General features: G+C 36.0%; 1 protein-coding gene across 1 annotated transcript in view; it reads left to right on the top strand.

The window, feature by feature from the left end:
• The window catches only part of LOC131776391 (C-1-tetrahydrofolate synthase, cytoplasmic), a 27,353-nt gene continuing 11,546 nt past the window's right edge, over positions 1-15,807 (top strand). The window contains exons 1-21 of the mRNA XM_059092567.2: positions 1-74; positions 1,281-1,365; positions 1,633-1,692; positions 1,988-2,041; positions 3,093-3,229; positions 4,247-4,347; positions 4,918-4,970; positions 5,140-5,223; positions 5,635-5,688; positions 6,760-6,817; positions 7,047-7,139; positions 7,483-7,559; positions 11,231-11,286; positions 11,770-11,848; positions 12,168-12,262; positions 12,995-13,131; positions 13,386-13,432; positions 13,602-13,659; positions 14,562-14,611; positions 15,095-15,169; positions 15,449-15,551. Of these exons, the coding sequence (XP_058948550.2) occupies positions 22-74; positions 1,281-1,365; positions 1,633-1,692; positions 1,988-2,041; positions 3,093-3,229; positions 4,247-4,347; positions 4,918-4,970; positions 5,140-5,223; positions 5,635-5,688; positions 6,760-6,817; positions 7,047-7,139; positions 7,483-7,559; positions 11,231-11,286; positions 11,770-11,848; positions 12,168-12,262; positions 12,995-13,131; positions 13,386-13,432; positions 13,602-13,659; positions 14,562-14,611; positions 15,095-15,169; positions 15,449-15,551 (1,609 nt within the window). The 5' untranslated portion in view covers positions 1-21. The remainder of the gene's footprint in view (positions 75-1,280; positions 1,366-1,632; positions 1,693-1,987; positions 2,042-3,092; positions 3,230-4,246; positions 4,348-4,917; positions 4,971-5,139; positions 5,224-5,634; positions 5,689-6,759; positions 6,818-7,046; positions 7,140-7,482; positions 7,560-11,230; positions 11,287-11,769; positions 11,849-12,167; positions 12,263-12,994; positions 13,132-13,385; positions 13,433-13,601; positions 13,660-14,561; positions 14,612-15,094; positions 15,170-15,448; positions 15,552-15,807) is intronic.

Here is a 15,807-nt window from a genome sequence, read left to right on the forward strand (position 1 = left end):
CTTTTGGCGCCTTGAAACAACATGGCTGAAGTTGCTACTGATGCACATTTACTTCTTGGCAAAGAAGTGGCGAGGTAAACCATGTTTTGCATTTTTTTCCTACCAGATATTGGAATTAAAATTATCCCCTTACTATTTGTAAAGAAAAATTCATCAAATACGCTTTGTATTTTGATATTTGTGTGATTCTCGAGGTTTACGTGATCGTTTGGTCACCTTGCACGTGCCTATAGTGTGAGTGTGTTTTACAGTTGTAAAGCACTGTCTGATGTCAGTCTCAATTGAACACTTACCCAGTCGACCATGGGCTGGAACTGATTTTAATAACAGTGTGAAACATTCGTTGGAAAACAATAATGTTTTGGTCGTGGAAATTAATTAATCTCGTTAATTAGAGCGCTGTGTGGTGATCACGCCTCACCCATAGGGATCCAATTTTAAACCTCAATACATGGAGGTCATTTAGTGATCACTTGTATTTGATAGACCCTTGCTGCATTTCCTTTGAATGTAAGCCAAATTTTCCTCTTTCTCAGACTATTTTTGCCTCATCCTCCAATATAAATTTATATTTACTTTATCCAAGTTTTATTATTTTTTTTTTGGGGGGGGGGGGGAGGGGGGTTGTCACCTTTATATCCTGTTCACTTCTCTTTCCTTTTTCAAAAGCGTCTTGGAAAGTTAGTGATGTAATATGTATTTAAATTAAATCAATCCAGTACCTTTAGGAACTGCTAAAGTTAGTGATGATTTTAGCCTTTAAATAGAAATTCCTAACTATTTAACACACATGAGTGAACAAGACAGAATTTCTCCTTACAATGCCAATACAAAATCAAACAGACAGTCAATATTAGAGGATTGTTAGTTTATCCAATACCAAATTGTCCAAGCTAACATCAGAAGAAATGTATTGGAGACAGTAAAGAGAATTCTTGATGAGATCTTGTTAGTGAAAGAGTTAATTGATCAGACATTTTTACCAAATGCTACCCAATGTGGTTAAGTTTTAATTTTCAAGATTCTGAACAATGACTATTCAAGGCTTTATAATGCATGCCCAATATAGCATGTACAAGGGTGAGACTGTGGTTAGGTCATAAACACAATGTGCAAATTTAGTTAAGGCTGTCACAGCTTCATTTTCACAACATTGGGTCTCACAGTAGGAGTTGAAATCACTTGTGCACAGGAAGTGGCCAGTAATATTAGAAAATCAGGTCATTTCAGTTGTGTTTGGCACGGATCGTAAACCTGCCCACTGTTTCTTATTTTTGCAGTGAGATTCGTCAGAAGTTGAAAGAAGATGTTGCAGCCATTAAGGAAGAAAACATAGGGTTTAAGCCAGGCCTTGCCATTGTTCAGGTATGGTGTTTCATTATCATTACAGAGCTGCTTATAAAAAAGCAGTGCTGACCAAAACCGCTGGCCAGTATCTTTGTATTATAGGCCATAAATTTCTTGCAATTTTAGTTCTGAGAATTTGATGCTGATTTGCCACTCTCTTCTCGATACTCCTATGCTTGACAATTTATTGAAATGTGTGAGAAATTCCTTTCTGATCACTACTGGGAGTAAGTGGCTAAGTTGTTCTTTGTATGAAGTACTGTTTATAGTTTGCTTTTCCTTCAGATTGGCGATCGAAGTGACTCAACAGTTTATATTAAGTCTAAAGTCAAAGCTGCGGAAGAGGTAAATGTAAATATTGAAAGTGAAACTGGATGGTGAAATTTTTCAAGCATCAAGTTGATCTACATATATATCCAACATCAGTCTGCATATTCTCCATACTTTTCTCTATACATTTCTTAAGGTGCCAACAAAGAGAATTTGCTTAACAATCAAGAGCTTCTTTAGTTGGTGATCATTTCCTTTATTCTCATGACCTAAATGTTTGATTGAGAAGTTACATTGTTAAGAGAAATTACATGCTGGTCAATCCTAAGGGTCATAGGGTTAACAAAACTGAGCATCTTCTTTTTTGTAGATTGGGATGTTGGCAAGGCATGTGAAGCTTCCAAGAACATGTACTCAAGCAGATGTGAGAGTTATGTTTATTAACACTTACTTAATAGATGACCTGATTAAATAACTTCAGTTACATAGTGTGGTTGTACAGATGATGTGAGTGTAAGAGGTGATTAAAGTGGTGACATTGTGGTTGTGTTGCTTGGAATTTAAGTTTACTTGCCTGGAAGGAAAGTAGATTTGTAAGGTCTACTACATATTGGTATGAAATGTAAATATATGAAATATTCCTGTGTTAATGCCATTCAATTCTGTGTGAAGCTGTTTTGCCAGGTATTGAGTTACCCAGAATTGGTGGTGTGTTCTGTAGTAGCACTTAATCAAATAGACCTAAATCCTTTACACCCTAAGATCAGCATGCATATTCTCCATACTGTTTCCTATACATTTCCTAAGGTGCTGACAAGGAGATTTTGCTTAATAATCAAGAGCTTCAGTACTTGTTGATCATTTCCATTATTCTCATGACCTAAATGTTTGATTCAGGGGTGATACTGTAAGGAGAATTTAGATGCTGGTCACTCTTAGGGGGTAAAGGGTTAAATTGTGTTGTGTTTCTGTTACCTGTTTCTAGGTCATTGTTATAAGCAGTTGAGTAACCTGGAATAGAGCTTGATTTAAGCAAACAAAAGTATTAGTGGTAACAGCGGAGCTCACAGAGCATAGCCCCATTATTATACAAAATACTAGTAACCCATCAAGCTGAAAAAATTTGAATGTACGACCGGAAGACCGTATGATTGTACGACTGTACGGCCATACAAGGTGTTACTTTTAGCATGCATGGTCAACTGTACCACAGGCACACTAACACCACGGCTTTGTCCAGTAGTCCAGTGGTCAGTGTACTGGGCTCCGAGTCGGACAACCCGGGTTCTAGTCCTGGCCGGGGCAAGGTGTTGTGCCCTTCAGACATGCGGGAAAAAAAAAAAATGTGAGCTCTGCTTTTAGGCTTGGCTAAATCTATATATTAGAAAAGAAGGCTATGGAGTTATTGTATGCTACTCTCATCCTGTTGCATAACTTGTAAATTGCATGTTTTTCTTGTGTTCTTTTACCACTAGGTTCTAAAAGCTGTAGATGAGCTGAACAAGGATTCAACAATTCATGGCATCATTGTTCAGCTTCCTCCTGATTCTGAAAACCCAGTTGATCCTGCAATTTGTACCAATGCTGTAGCTCCAGAGAAGGATGTAGATGGGTGAGATTTTCCCCTTAACTGTCTAACTCCCAAGATCTGATTGTTAATTCTCCCATCTGGCTGTTACACATTTCCTTGTAATTTAGTTACACGAATTTGGTGTTATATCATAATAACAACCTCTCACTGATAAGTCTGAGTATTCTCAATACTTGTTTGTTGGATAACATATGTATATTGTAGGGAGAAGTTACATGTAAATCACTTCTGGGAGTTAAAGGGTTAAGGTGCTCACCATGGATATTACTTTATTTTCCTTTATTATTAAATCTCTGCCTTTCTGGATTCTTAAAGCATTAAACCTTTACACCCAAACACCATTATGCATCTTCATACTGTTCTCTATAAATTTCTCAAGTTGCTGATAAGGAGAATTTGTTTAACAATCAAGAGCTTTAATTGCATGGTGATCATTTCCTTTATTATTGCAACCTTAATGTGTGACTCAGGGGTGATCTTGTAAGGAGAAATTATATGCGAGTCACACTAAGTGGTTACAGGGCTAACAGCTACATGGTCTGAAAGAGTATTGTGAGAATCTTTACCAGGGATGGTAAAGGTTTTTACCTTAGACCTCAGTAAATTTTGTAAATTATTTATGTATCTGTATACAGTATTAATTTTTTTGGGTGATTTCTTCAATCAGTAGTTTAATTTTTTTAGTGTCTTTCCTTGTGAGTTAACAGTTTTTGGGGGAGGTGGGTTTGGGAAAGGGCACAAGGATTTGTGAAAATTTTTCTTCTCTCTCCCCTCCCTTGTTGGGTTTATGCTGAGAGCACTGTAGGGGTTTGCTTTGTTTTGTAGCGGCATTATGTTCAGGCCAGAGCTTCTTAGTGTCCAATGTCTGCTTGACTAACATTACTACAAGTTGTCGTCATATTTCTGATCATGTGCTAAAGATGAACTCTGTTTTTTATACTTGTGATTCTGTTGAGCGAATTGAGTTAATATTTTTGTCCCTATTATATCATTAATCTATTTTTTAGCACATTGTAATGATATGTCATTTTGTTAAAGGTTGCATGATGTGAATGCAGGAAAGCTGTCCAGAGGAGAGTTAGATGATTGTATTGTGCCATGTACTCCCAGAGGCTGCTTGGAGTTGATAAAAAAATCTGGTGAGTGACATTTATCAATTGCAAATATTTCAAGGAATTTAGCACCAACATGAAGTAATGCATTATAATTATGAGCACTGAAAGTGTGATCTTCACACTATAGTTCATAGCACAGTCATTGGTTTTGTTTTAGAACCCTCTACATGTACACCCTAATATCAGTATGCATATTCTCCATACTGTTCTCTATTAATTTCCTAAGGTACTGATAAGGAGAATTTTTTTAACAATCAAGAGCTTCATTACTCGGTGATCATTTCCTTTATTCTTAGTGTTTGATTCAGGGCTGATATTGTAAGGAGAATTTAGATACTAGTCACTCTTTAAGGTCAAAGGGTTAAGCCTCTTTACCCTGACATCAGTATGCATATTCTCCTTACTGTTCTCTATACATTCCCTAAGGTGCTGATAAGGAGAATTTGTTTCATAATCTAGAGCTTCTCTAGTTGGTGACCATTTCCTTTATTCTCATGACCTTAATGTGTGATTTAAGGGTGATATTGTAGGGAGAAATTAGATACTAGTCACTCTTAGGGTTTAAAGGGTTAAAGTATCAAACTTGTCAAACAGGTACAGAAATTGTTGGAAAGGAAGCTATAGTTCTTGGAAGAAGCAAAATTGTGGTAAGTAAACCTGCAATTCATGATATCTTGAAATGACTTTTCACCTGGATGGTGTAATTCTAAAGATATATAATTCTTAATTCTCTGAACTGATTCAGAAGGAAATTTATAGCTGCTGGAAGGGAGATCTTAATCAGATCTTAAGCATTCCTTATTTCATGATCAACAGGGATCTCCTATGGCAGATCTTCTCAAGTGGCATAATGCTACAGTGACTACATGTCATTCAAAAACTAAAGATTTGCCAGATGTGGTATGTTGTTAGTTGTAACTATTAAGTAATTGTTGACTGAATATTTGATGGCGTGGTCTGTTTTTCTCAAAGCATTCAAATGATAAGCTGAATTATATGCAAATGCATGCATTTCAATTGGTTGTTACTTATGATCTTTGATCTACTGGATCCTTCCAACATGCTGTTAGAGGAGGTCCTGGGGCATGCTCCCCTGGAAAATTTGAAACTCTCAGAGACATTATTTCTAGCATTTTGGGACATACGTGTATTTGAGTAACTTCATTTAGCCAGACATTGATGTTAGGATCAGTTCAAAAATACTTATTTTCTGTCTGTGATCGTAATTCACTAAGTAGCCGGGGCTTACTGGCCTCAAGTGACAACCTTGACACAAAGTACTACATGCTACTTGAATCTTTTGGTTGATAGGTGAGGAGGGGAGACATTGTTGTGGTGGGAATTGGAAGAACAGAATTTGTCAAGGTATATGTTATTCAGTGTGTTATGTGTTATGATACATGTAAAAAGGTACAGTGGTTCCAGGGATTTCAAAATGTTCTGAAGTAGGCATCCGACTCTGCAAAAGTAGGTGACTGTAAGAAGTTCACTATGAGCCAAAAGTTAATTATTTTGACCAAAGTGACTGGCGACGTGTTATTGAGTAGCTGGTGGAATTTATGATGTTGCTGGCTTGTTTTGAAAGCTCTGTGGTTCACTAAGCAGTAACTTATCCCAGTGTCTTTAGCATGAAGCAAGTCAGAGGATTCCTTCCCCCTCTTTCCCCAAATGAGTTGCTCATTGGTCACAGGTTTTCCCCCTTCTCCTTAGCCTTTATAGAATCAGGTTTCCTTGATACTTATTTTTGTTCCTGGATGGAGAGGGTTACTGAGATAGAAGAGCTGTGGCTTAGTGCTAGCTGCCAGCAAAATTTGGCCCTCAATGAACTTTTAACAGTCACCTACTTTTACAGAGTCTGATACCTACTTCAAAACATTTTGAAACCCCAGGGCCAATCCCCAGCTGGAAATAGTCTTTTTGAATAACACTTCACATCCTGGCCTGGTCTTGCCCATAGGACCTTTCAACTTGGAGTCCAGGCCTGGGTTTTTCAAAGCTGGGTTAAGATAACCCAGGGTTAGTGTGAAATTTGGTTTCAGGTCTGAAAGCTTTAAAAGAAAATTCAGTTTGAATCTTTTTGCTTGCAACTTGATCATTGGATTTTTGAAAAAGAAAAGGGAAAAATTTTCCTTAAAGGCTTTTGAACAAAGAAGTAGAGAAACCTGGATTAAAATTTATCCTTGGGTTTAAGTGCTAACTTACCTTCAAACAACTGAGCCCAGAGTTAAACCAAGTAGCTATTTCATCTCCTGTGTCATGAACATACCTCTATTGTCCTTGAATGATTTAGTTAATATTAAATACTTTTTAAAATAAGTATATGTTAATGGATCATAATGGATTTGATAAAAATTAGCTTTGTTCATTTTGGTTGAGGTGAGTGGAACCCTTACCAGTGATAATTTATAATTTATTTATTTGTATTTTGCTTCTCAGGGGGACTGGATTAAAGAAGGAGCAGTTGTTGTTGACTGTGGAATAAATGTGATTCCAGGTTTGTGAATAATAAAGAATGATCAAGGTTACATTATCAAGATGGGTTTTGTCCAAGGTTATTTGCTACTGACCCTGCAGTAACATCATCAAGGACAATGAGAGAACTTAAGAGGAACTGAAGATTGCAATCACATGTCAGTTCTTTTTTGTGTGAACTTACCTGTGTCAGCATTTATTTGGTAGCTTGTTGCGTAGTTACATGCAGTAATTACCCCTTAAATTTTTAGATGAGACTAAAAAAAGTGGACGTCGCCTTCTTGGTGATGTAGATTTTCAAGGGGCAAAGAAAAGAGCAAGCTGGATTACTCCAGTACCAGGAGGTATGTTGTGTTCACTTGTGACCAGAGCTGTTTGTTTTGTTTTGTGTGTTTGGTTTTTTTTTTGCGTGAAATCTATAGACATGATGCTTCCATTTGTTTTGGACACATTCAGAAAATAACCTACCTATGCTTGAAATGATGGGTTGCAAAAGTAAAGTAGAGTGCAATCATATGTGAAGGATTGCTCAAAAGAAAGATCAGCTTCTTGTGAATGACTTTACTCTTGTGCAATATAGACTTTGCACATGTAGTGTTGCTGTAATTCCCCAATATGCTTCAGTTTATCCTAGTTGTGGAAAATGTTGAGCCAACACTTATGCCAGTATTTGTCTGATGTTGGCAGGTGTAGGACCGATGACTGTTGCCATGTTGATGAACAACACTGTTGACAGTGCTAAGAGGGCTCTACAAAAACAAAAGGTCTCTCCTACTTTGAGAATGGGCTTGTCTTTGGCCCCATTGTTTCCATATTTCAGGCGTTTTCTACGTAAATGATTTTTCTCTGTGCTTTGCTTGTATACTGCTCTGCAAATCGATTTCATTCTCCATACTGCATTAGTGTTTTGCTTTTCAGGGGGGAACTGGTAAAATTAATTTACTGCTTGAAGTGACTCTTCATACTACCTAAAATCACAGGAAAGGATTACATTACAGTTTTAAAAATTTCTGTTAAATGCTGTGCTAATAAGGGAAAACACTGTTGTAGATTGATTGTGCTTTGTCAGTGTTGTTACTAATGCATTGTGACACACATGTAGCAGTTCTTTATGGTGAAATGAAATTTTTGAAAAAGACAAAAGAATGCATACTGTAGCTATTTTCACATAGATTTTTATAGACTAAAAGCTATTTTCTGATTGTTGAAACAAATTGAGAGTAGGATAAATGTTTTCATGGTGGGTCACAGCAGTTTTGTATGATGTTGGCAACCAGAAAAAAACTGCCACCTACTGATTAGATTTGTCAGAATTAACACAAATTCCTGCTTTGTCCAGACATTACTAATTAATCATTACAAATGATTTACAAATTAAATTAAACAGGCATTAGCTCCATTTGAAAAGTACTAAAAATTGTTGAGTCAAATTCGCCCAGTGCTCATAATTGGGTTACTTTCAAATTGGTAATAGGTATTATTAATGATTATTAACACATTACTAATAAATGATTAATATTTATGTATTAAATGCTTACAGTAAGTATAAACATGTATTCTACATTCTCATAACATGTAACATTCAGGGAAAGTGTAAGAGTTAGGTTTAAATCTAACTGTCGAAATTTCTTTAAGGTTAATTGCTTATGCAGCCAACTTTCTAGTCTAAGAATGGTTGTTATTTTGCGACAGGCTTCAACTTAAGTTTTGTTCTGTGACATGAATAGGTACACTTGTGTATGTACAGTTGTATCTAGAGGAATATCAAGGCAAATCAGTCCTTGAACAATGCTAGTAATTAAGCCACAATAAGGGACAAAAGGAATTGAGACACTTAAAATACACAGATTATGAGTGTTTAATTATAAAAGTTTATCTTTTCCTGTTCACCTTGCATTTTCCTCCTGTACCATCCCATTCCCTTCATTCAGTGCTGTACAAGAACAATATGGGGCTTGGCAATGACAAATCCAACTTTGTTCTGGAGGTTGTGAACAAAATGAATCGGAAAGGGGTATAGTTTGCTCAATGTGCATGAAAAATTAGTTGGTGTCTCAACCCTTTTGGAGCTTGTTGTAGCCAGGCAGTACAGGCTCACTGGGATTGCTTGTATGTGATTTGCTGGGTTGCTTGTTGTTAAAACCTACTGAAGGAAATTCAGCGTTTTTTGAATTTGCATTGCAAATGGAAATAGTAAATAATTGTAGCTCTCAATGTTTTTGGAGTGAGGGAAGGAGCTCTGACCAGGTGAGGATGCAAGACTTGATATGTGAAAGAAACACAAAAGATAAATAAGTCCTTCATGACTTATTTGGTTAGTTAGGAAGATAAGTCTGTTGTAAAAAGTATTTTAAAAGTACTCCTTGGTATGAGGGGAGGGTGGTTTTAAACCTCAAAACTCTTAGAAGTGATTGACATGTAACTTCTCCCTTTAATATCCATACATAATCCAGGAAACAGGTAGTGAGAGTACTGTACTCAAACAGGTAGGAGTTGTTATCTTGAACTAACACCAGATTCTTGTTACTGTTTCACAAGGAAATGTGTGGCAGCTAGATGGGAGAAATGACAAGCAGATCTTGGGGATTATAGGGAACAGTATGTGTAGAGCAGGGGCTGTTGCTAACAGGGTGCCCAGGATGCATTTTTGAGGTTGAAAACCTGTTCTGAAACCTTCCACTCAGTTGCTGGCAAATTGTTATTTGTCAAACCTGTCTGGTTGTGTTCATGGGGTGAGGCAGGTGATATGGGAAGGTATACTGGGGGAGGGAGAGTGTATTTTGTAGGGAAAGGGGTTTTTAGCTGGTATCATCTGGTACAGTTGGATTAATTGTCTTCCACTAGATCTAAATATTGATTCTCTGCACTGTTTATCATTCATTAATGATACTTTTGCATCCGAAAATTTGGTGGACAATTATACAATATCCCCCAGTGTAAATCTTCTTATGTTATCACCTTTCTGGTACAAAATGTAGTAGTGTTCATGCTCAGTGAACACTGCAGTTGAAAGGGTTGCATATTAATGAACCAGTTGAAGAGACTATGGTAACAGGATATCTCACAGAAGTTAATGTATAAAAGTGAAGTCAACTGTGCTGAATTCAAAGTATTTTGCTATGTGATATTCTATTTGTTCATGTTGGCTTCAATTGCATTTTTAAAAATTCCATAATTGAGTCATTGTGCTGAGAAAGCTGCAGAATGCGCACCTTGTCCAGGTCCTTCCCTCATTCCTGGTAAACATGGTAAAGTGATCTCAGCTGCAATTTATTGGTCAGTGATTCATTTTTCAATCTCTAACATTTCTCTTGTGTAGATATGTTTAATCACTGTAACATAGCTATCAGTTATTGCCAATTTATCTTTAAAGGACTGAGCAATATTTCATCCAAAAAAAAGTTACCTTGTCAATATAGACATTGTGGAAAGATATTTGTACATCACCACTAAATTAGTTAAACATGAGTGAAATTTGTCAAGGCTGACAGAATTCCATAGTAAATGACAGCTGAGTATAATTGGTTCTGTGATTAAAAAAAAGATTCTCTCTTGTGGTATAGGAATGCTCTAATTACAGTGAGTACTTAATCAAGAGTTGTTGGGGTTCTCATAATGCCGAATTAGAAAACCATTGTCTTTCATTTGAACCATCTTTGCTGGTCACTTTTAAATTCTATTAAATTTATTTACTTGTAATTTGATTACAGTAGGATTTGTTGAAACTTGTACATGTACAATGCTAGAGTGCTTGAAATAAATTCTACTTTGCATTGGAATTTTTATGGGGTCGATTCATTGTGATCAAATTATTTACTAATATTATGTGTCAGGGTGTTAATTAACATGTTATGCATAAATGGTAATTACACACTAACCTTGATGCATTTTTGAATGCCGAGATGTACAATTAAAGGTTCAGTGAATTTCAGGGAATGCTTTAACCCTTTAACTCCCAGATCAAGTTTGTAATTCTCCTTACTTTCAACCATACAATTCTGATAATGTTACTTCAGAGAATTTAGTATTGGATGAACTAATTGTCCCCAAACTGACATCTTTCTTAATTCTCATTACTTACCTGGTTGATATTGTGGTGATATTGTAAGGAGAAATTCTGTGTTGGTCACTCATGGGAGTTAAAGGGTAAAGATCATTTTTCTAAGTGTTATATTGTTTTTTTTTCCCTTTGAATTGTTGTCTTGCACCCCCCTGGTCATCACTCCTTTGCTCTGCAAGTAAATTCAGCTCAATTCTCCTAAAGAAATGCATAAGAAATATATGTCTGGAATATCCTTCAGAGGTCCTTTTTGCCAAAGGTTTTTCTTTGTTAGTTGTTAATTTAGTTGTCAAAATAATCAAGATGGAAGCAAAATGAGCGTTTTCATGAAATAATGTGTCACTCTTGTTACCAGCTGATCAGTTCTTTTTACAGGGTGGGCCTTGGGACATTCGTTATCTACCACTGAATCTTCAAAGACCTGTTCCAAGGTAAGTTACTTTATTGCTCTAAACCACATTGTATGGCTATATATTTTTTTGGCAGTTCAATTTTTTATTTGAATACAGACAGTAATCCAAGATTGCTCTATTCAACTTTGTGAATTGTTCAAGAAAATTCTTGCTACTCTCTTAACATTCAGATGCAATTTAACAAGTCAAAATTAATTGTGGCTCAATCACTTTCTTTCATTTTCTTGTGCTTCAGTCATTTAACTTGTTTTTTATGTTATTTCTTGTTGGCTGACAATACACCCTATTTTAAATTTATGATTCACTTTCTGTCAACCATACATGCAATTCTTATCATGTTAGTTCAGAGAATTTAGTATTGAATCAACTAATTATCCCCAAATTGATATTACCTTATTGCTTATCTGGTTGATATTGTATTGATATTGTAAGGAGAAATTCTGTCTTGGTCACTCATGGGTGTTAGAGGGTTAAACAAGATTTTGTTGTTCCCCTTTTTAGTGATATTGATATCTCAAAGCATCAAGTGCCAAAGAAGATTTTTGAACTGGCAAAGGAAGCTACAATTCTTGATCATGAGGTAATAGTTGCACCTGTACCATGGCCCCTACCCCCCCCCCCCCCCCCGGCAAGGAACACTTTAGTTAGGAGAGAGCTGTTTAGGCCTTCAAACCTGTACTCTGTTTGAGAAGAAATCTGTGCACTTTGCAACTCTGTTCATCAGTGACGCACTTGACTGTGCTTGGTGTGTGCCACTTTTTTGTTCTTACCACATTTTCTTAAACATTTTCTGTGATATCAAACTGAAGAGATGCATGGCAACCTGGAATTGATTTGTTTAAGTGCCATCAGACACAGTCAGTATGCACACGTAGCATTTTTCTTTTTGGTTTTTGTAGATAGAGCTCTATGGAAACAAGAAGGCCAAAGTTTCCCTTGATGTCTTGGAAAGACTCCAAGATCAGTTAAATGGAAAATATGTTGTTGTTGCTGGGTGAGTTGGGGTCTCTAACATGTGAACTGTTTTTAATCAGTAAAATCTTGAAAGGTAGTGAGGTGTTGTTATTGGAGTAAAACTTCAAATGGAGTGTTGAGTACAACTAATACTTAAATTAATTTGAAAATTATTTAAGTCCTCTGCTACTTAACTTGTTAACCCCTAAGAGTTACCATCATCTATTTTTTACCTATAGTATCACCCCTGAATCAAACTTCAAGATCATGAGAATAAAGAAAATGATCACCAACTTAAGAAGCTCTTGATATTCAAACAAATTCTCTTCGTCAGCTCCATAGGAAATTTCTGGATAGTAGCAGATATGTAATGAATTTAAGAAAATAAATGTAAAAAAAAAACATGTTTCAACAGTTCTTCTGTCATCTTCACTTCTGATTTCACTAAGAACAAAGTCGAATTTAAGGTTTAAAACAAAATGCTTACTGGACAAAACAAACAATAGTAACAGAATAATGTATGCAATTACGAAAGTTGATGATTAAGTGTAGGTTGCACCCATTGAATGTGGATAACTTCTTTGATTTTAACTTGGAAAGCTGTGGAAGCGTGATCTAAAATGCTAAAACATTCGTCAGAACATAGAGTGCGACATTGTGGAGAATTTCATGTATATAGGAAATTTATAAAGAACAGTATGAATAATGTGCATTCTGATAGTAGGGTGTAGAGGGTGGAGAGACTTATGGCAGCATTTTTGTCTTGATGTAGGATGACCCCCACCCCATTTGGAGAGGGAAAGAGTACAACAACAATAGGTGTGGCACAGGCCATGGGTGCACATCTCAAGAAGAACTGTTTTGCCTGTATTCGTCAGCCTTCCCAAGGCCCTACATTTGGGATCAAAGGTAAGGTAATTAGATTTTAGAAATCACAAATCTGGGCCCAGTTCTGTGAGGGGCAGATAGCAGTATCCAGCAGATAAATCATTATCCAGCAGATAAGTGATTGTAAAACATACAGCACTATCATCCAACCTTCCAACAACCAGGACTTGAACTGTTGTCATCATGATAAACATAAAAGTCAAACATCTAGACAAAGGCCATTCTGTATGACTGGTGATCAAAAATGAACAAAAAAGAATATCTTTTCATTTTAGGCGGAGCAGCTGGAGGGGGCTATTCACAGGTCATTCCCATGGAAGAGGTAAGCACCATGAGTCCACTCAGGTCTTTGTGAGTGATCATCAGTACACTGCGTGGCTCAAATGATGATGCTCTGTTCTACTACACTCTACTTTAAGTACACTTCAGCCTAAAGAATAATCACAACCTGCAATGCCATACTGTAAATTCTCTCCTTTTTGTCTATTTAGTTTAACCTTCACTTGACTGGTGACATCCATGCCATTACAGCAGCAAACAACCTTTTGGGTAAGTTATAAGTGAATGATAATGTTTTTTAAAGTAGTTATGACTAGACAGGGTTAAAACCCCATTTCTGTTATATTACACTATAAAATACCTGAGTTACATGAGTGCCCTGATTGGTCAAAACCTTTCATTTATTGCACACGAAAACCCATAGAAAATTGTTTATTTTATAAAAGCAATAGACCATACTATCTACTGATAACCTAATAAACTGTGTAGATGTTGGAGGAACATGAGAAAAGTTTGTAAATCACAAACTGGAGACATTAGTGATTAACTCTTTAACCCTGAAGAGTGATTAGTAACTATTTTCTCCTATCAGTATTGCCCCTAAAACAAATGTTAAGGTCATGAGAATAAAGGAAATGATCACCAACTAAAGAAGCTCTTGATTGTTAAACAAATTCTCCTTGTCAGTACCATAGGAAATGTATAGAGAACAGTATGGAGAATATGCATACTGATGTTGGGGTGTAGAGGGTTAACTAACTTCTCAAGTTCAACATCTTAAATGCATTATTAGGCCTGTAAGTGGATAGGAGGTGCAGTCTATTGTGGGCTTGAATACCTTTACCTTTTAACTCCCTGATCAAATTTGTAATTCTCCTTACTGTCAACTATACAATTCTTACAGTTTTAGTTCAGAGAATTTAATATTGGATCAACTAATCATTCCTAAATTGATATTTTTCTTTATTCTCATCATGTACCTGGTTGATATTGTAGTGATATTGTAAGGAGAAATTCTATCTTGGTCACTCATGGGAGTTAAAGGGTTAAATCTCATTTACTGGGTTACCTCATTCTTTGGGTATTTTGTTAATAAGGAAAATGGAGTTACATGTCTGCAACTAAATGTTGAGATGGAGTTTGATATGAAATCTGGAATACCTCTCTTTCAGCTTCTGCCATTGATACAAGGATGTTTCATGAATCATCCCAGACAGATGAGGTGTGTGTTGTTGTGACAGAGTTGCTAACTTATTGATCATTTTTGTAGCCTTTTTTTAAATATAAACCTCTCTCAGTGTATGGTTAGACATTGTGCTGTACACCCAGACACAGCAGTGATGTGACAGGGTTGAAGATTACAGTTGCAGCCAAAATTCAACTTGAATTGTAAACTTCATGACGTGATCAATCAACATGCAACTTTTCCTCACAATAAAATATTTTTTTGGTTTCTACCATGTCCTTTAAACAGCCGATAATGATATCCCAATGAAACATAAAATAGTGTAAAATAATTTACAATGCAATGGATCAATTTGTTAATCAAATGACCTTGTCAAGGAAATGTTTGTATTAGCAGCTACAAAATTGGAAGATAGAATTATTATAAATCAAGTCAAGAGGGTTAGTGATCATGAATTTGCGGTGGAAAAGCACAGAAGTGTGTTTAAATCAAATTTGAATTTTTCTCTTTCTGTCCAAGGCCCTGTTTAATAGGCTTGTACCTGAGAAACATGGAAAAAGGGAATTTTCAAACATTATGCTGGGAAGGCTGAAGGTAATTTTAGTTAAAAATAAATATAAATTCTAAGTAGGTTAAGTCAAGTTTATTCAGACTTTTTTTCAGGAGGGAATGAGTAAAAATAACACAGTGCAGTTATTATTACTTTTTTTTTTCACTCTTCCCCCCCCACCCCCCCCCCAAAAAAAGAGAAAACAAATATGAAGAAACTTAACATAAGCCACCCAGAATTTACATTTAGTTTAGAATTTTATTGTAATTGGAATCATATGCTTGTATACTAGTTATAATGCCATTCTGTTTTGATACTCCTAGAGGCTTGGTATTGATAAAACAGACCCTAATGAGTTGACACCAGAAGAGATCTCAAAGTTTGCACGCCTAGACATTGATCCAGACACCATAACTTTTCAGCGAGGTAATGTAAATAAACTGGCATTGTATAATTGTAATATAATATTATACTTCCCTTTAAACAAAACAAAAGAAAACCTTAAAAAGGACAATATTGATTCATTATTCCACTACTATGCCATTTCACAATATTATAGGACAATAACATGCACAAAATATGCCACTGTGTTACACTGTAGAACAGGGCAAAAATAGCAACAAAAGGGAGCAAAGAAAAGGCTGCATAGAGCAATCCATACTTTGTTTTTTTTCCTTTTTCT

This window comes from Pocillopora verrucosa, chromosome 13, assembly GCF_036669915.1.
Source record: "Pocillopora verrucosa isolate sample1 chromosome 13, ASM3666991v2, whole genome shotgun sequence".
Taxonomy (NCBI): domain Eukaryota; kingdom Metazoa; phylum Cnidaria; class Anthozoa; order Scleractinia; family Pocilloporidae; genus Pocillopora; species Pocillopora verrucosa.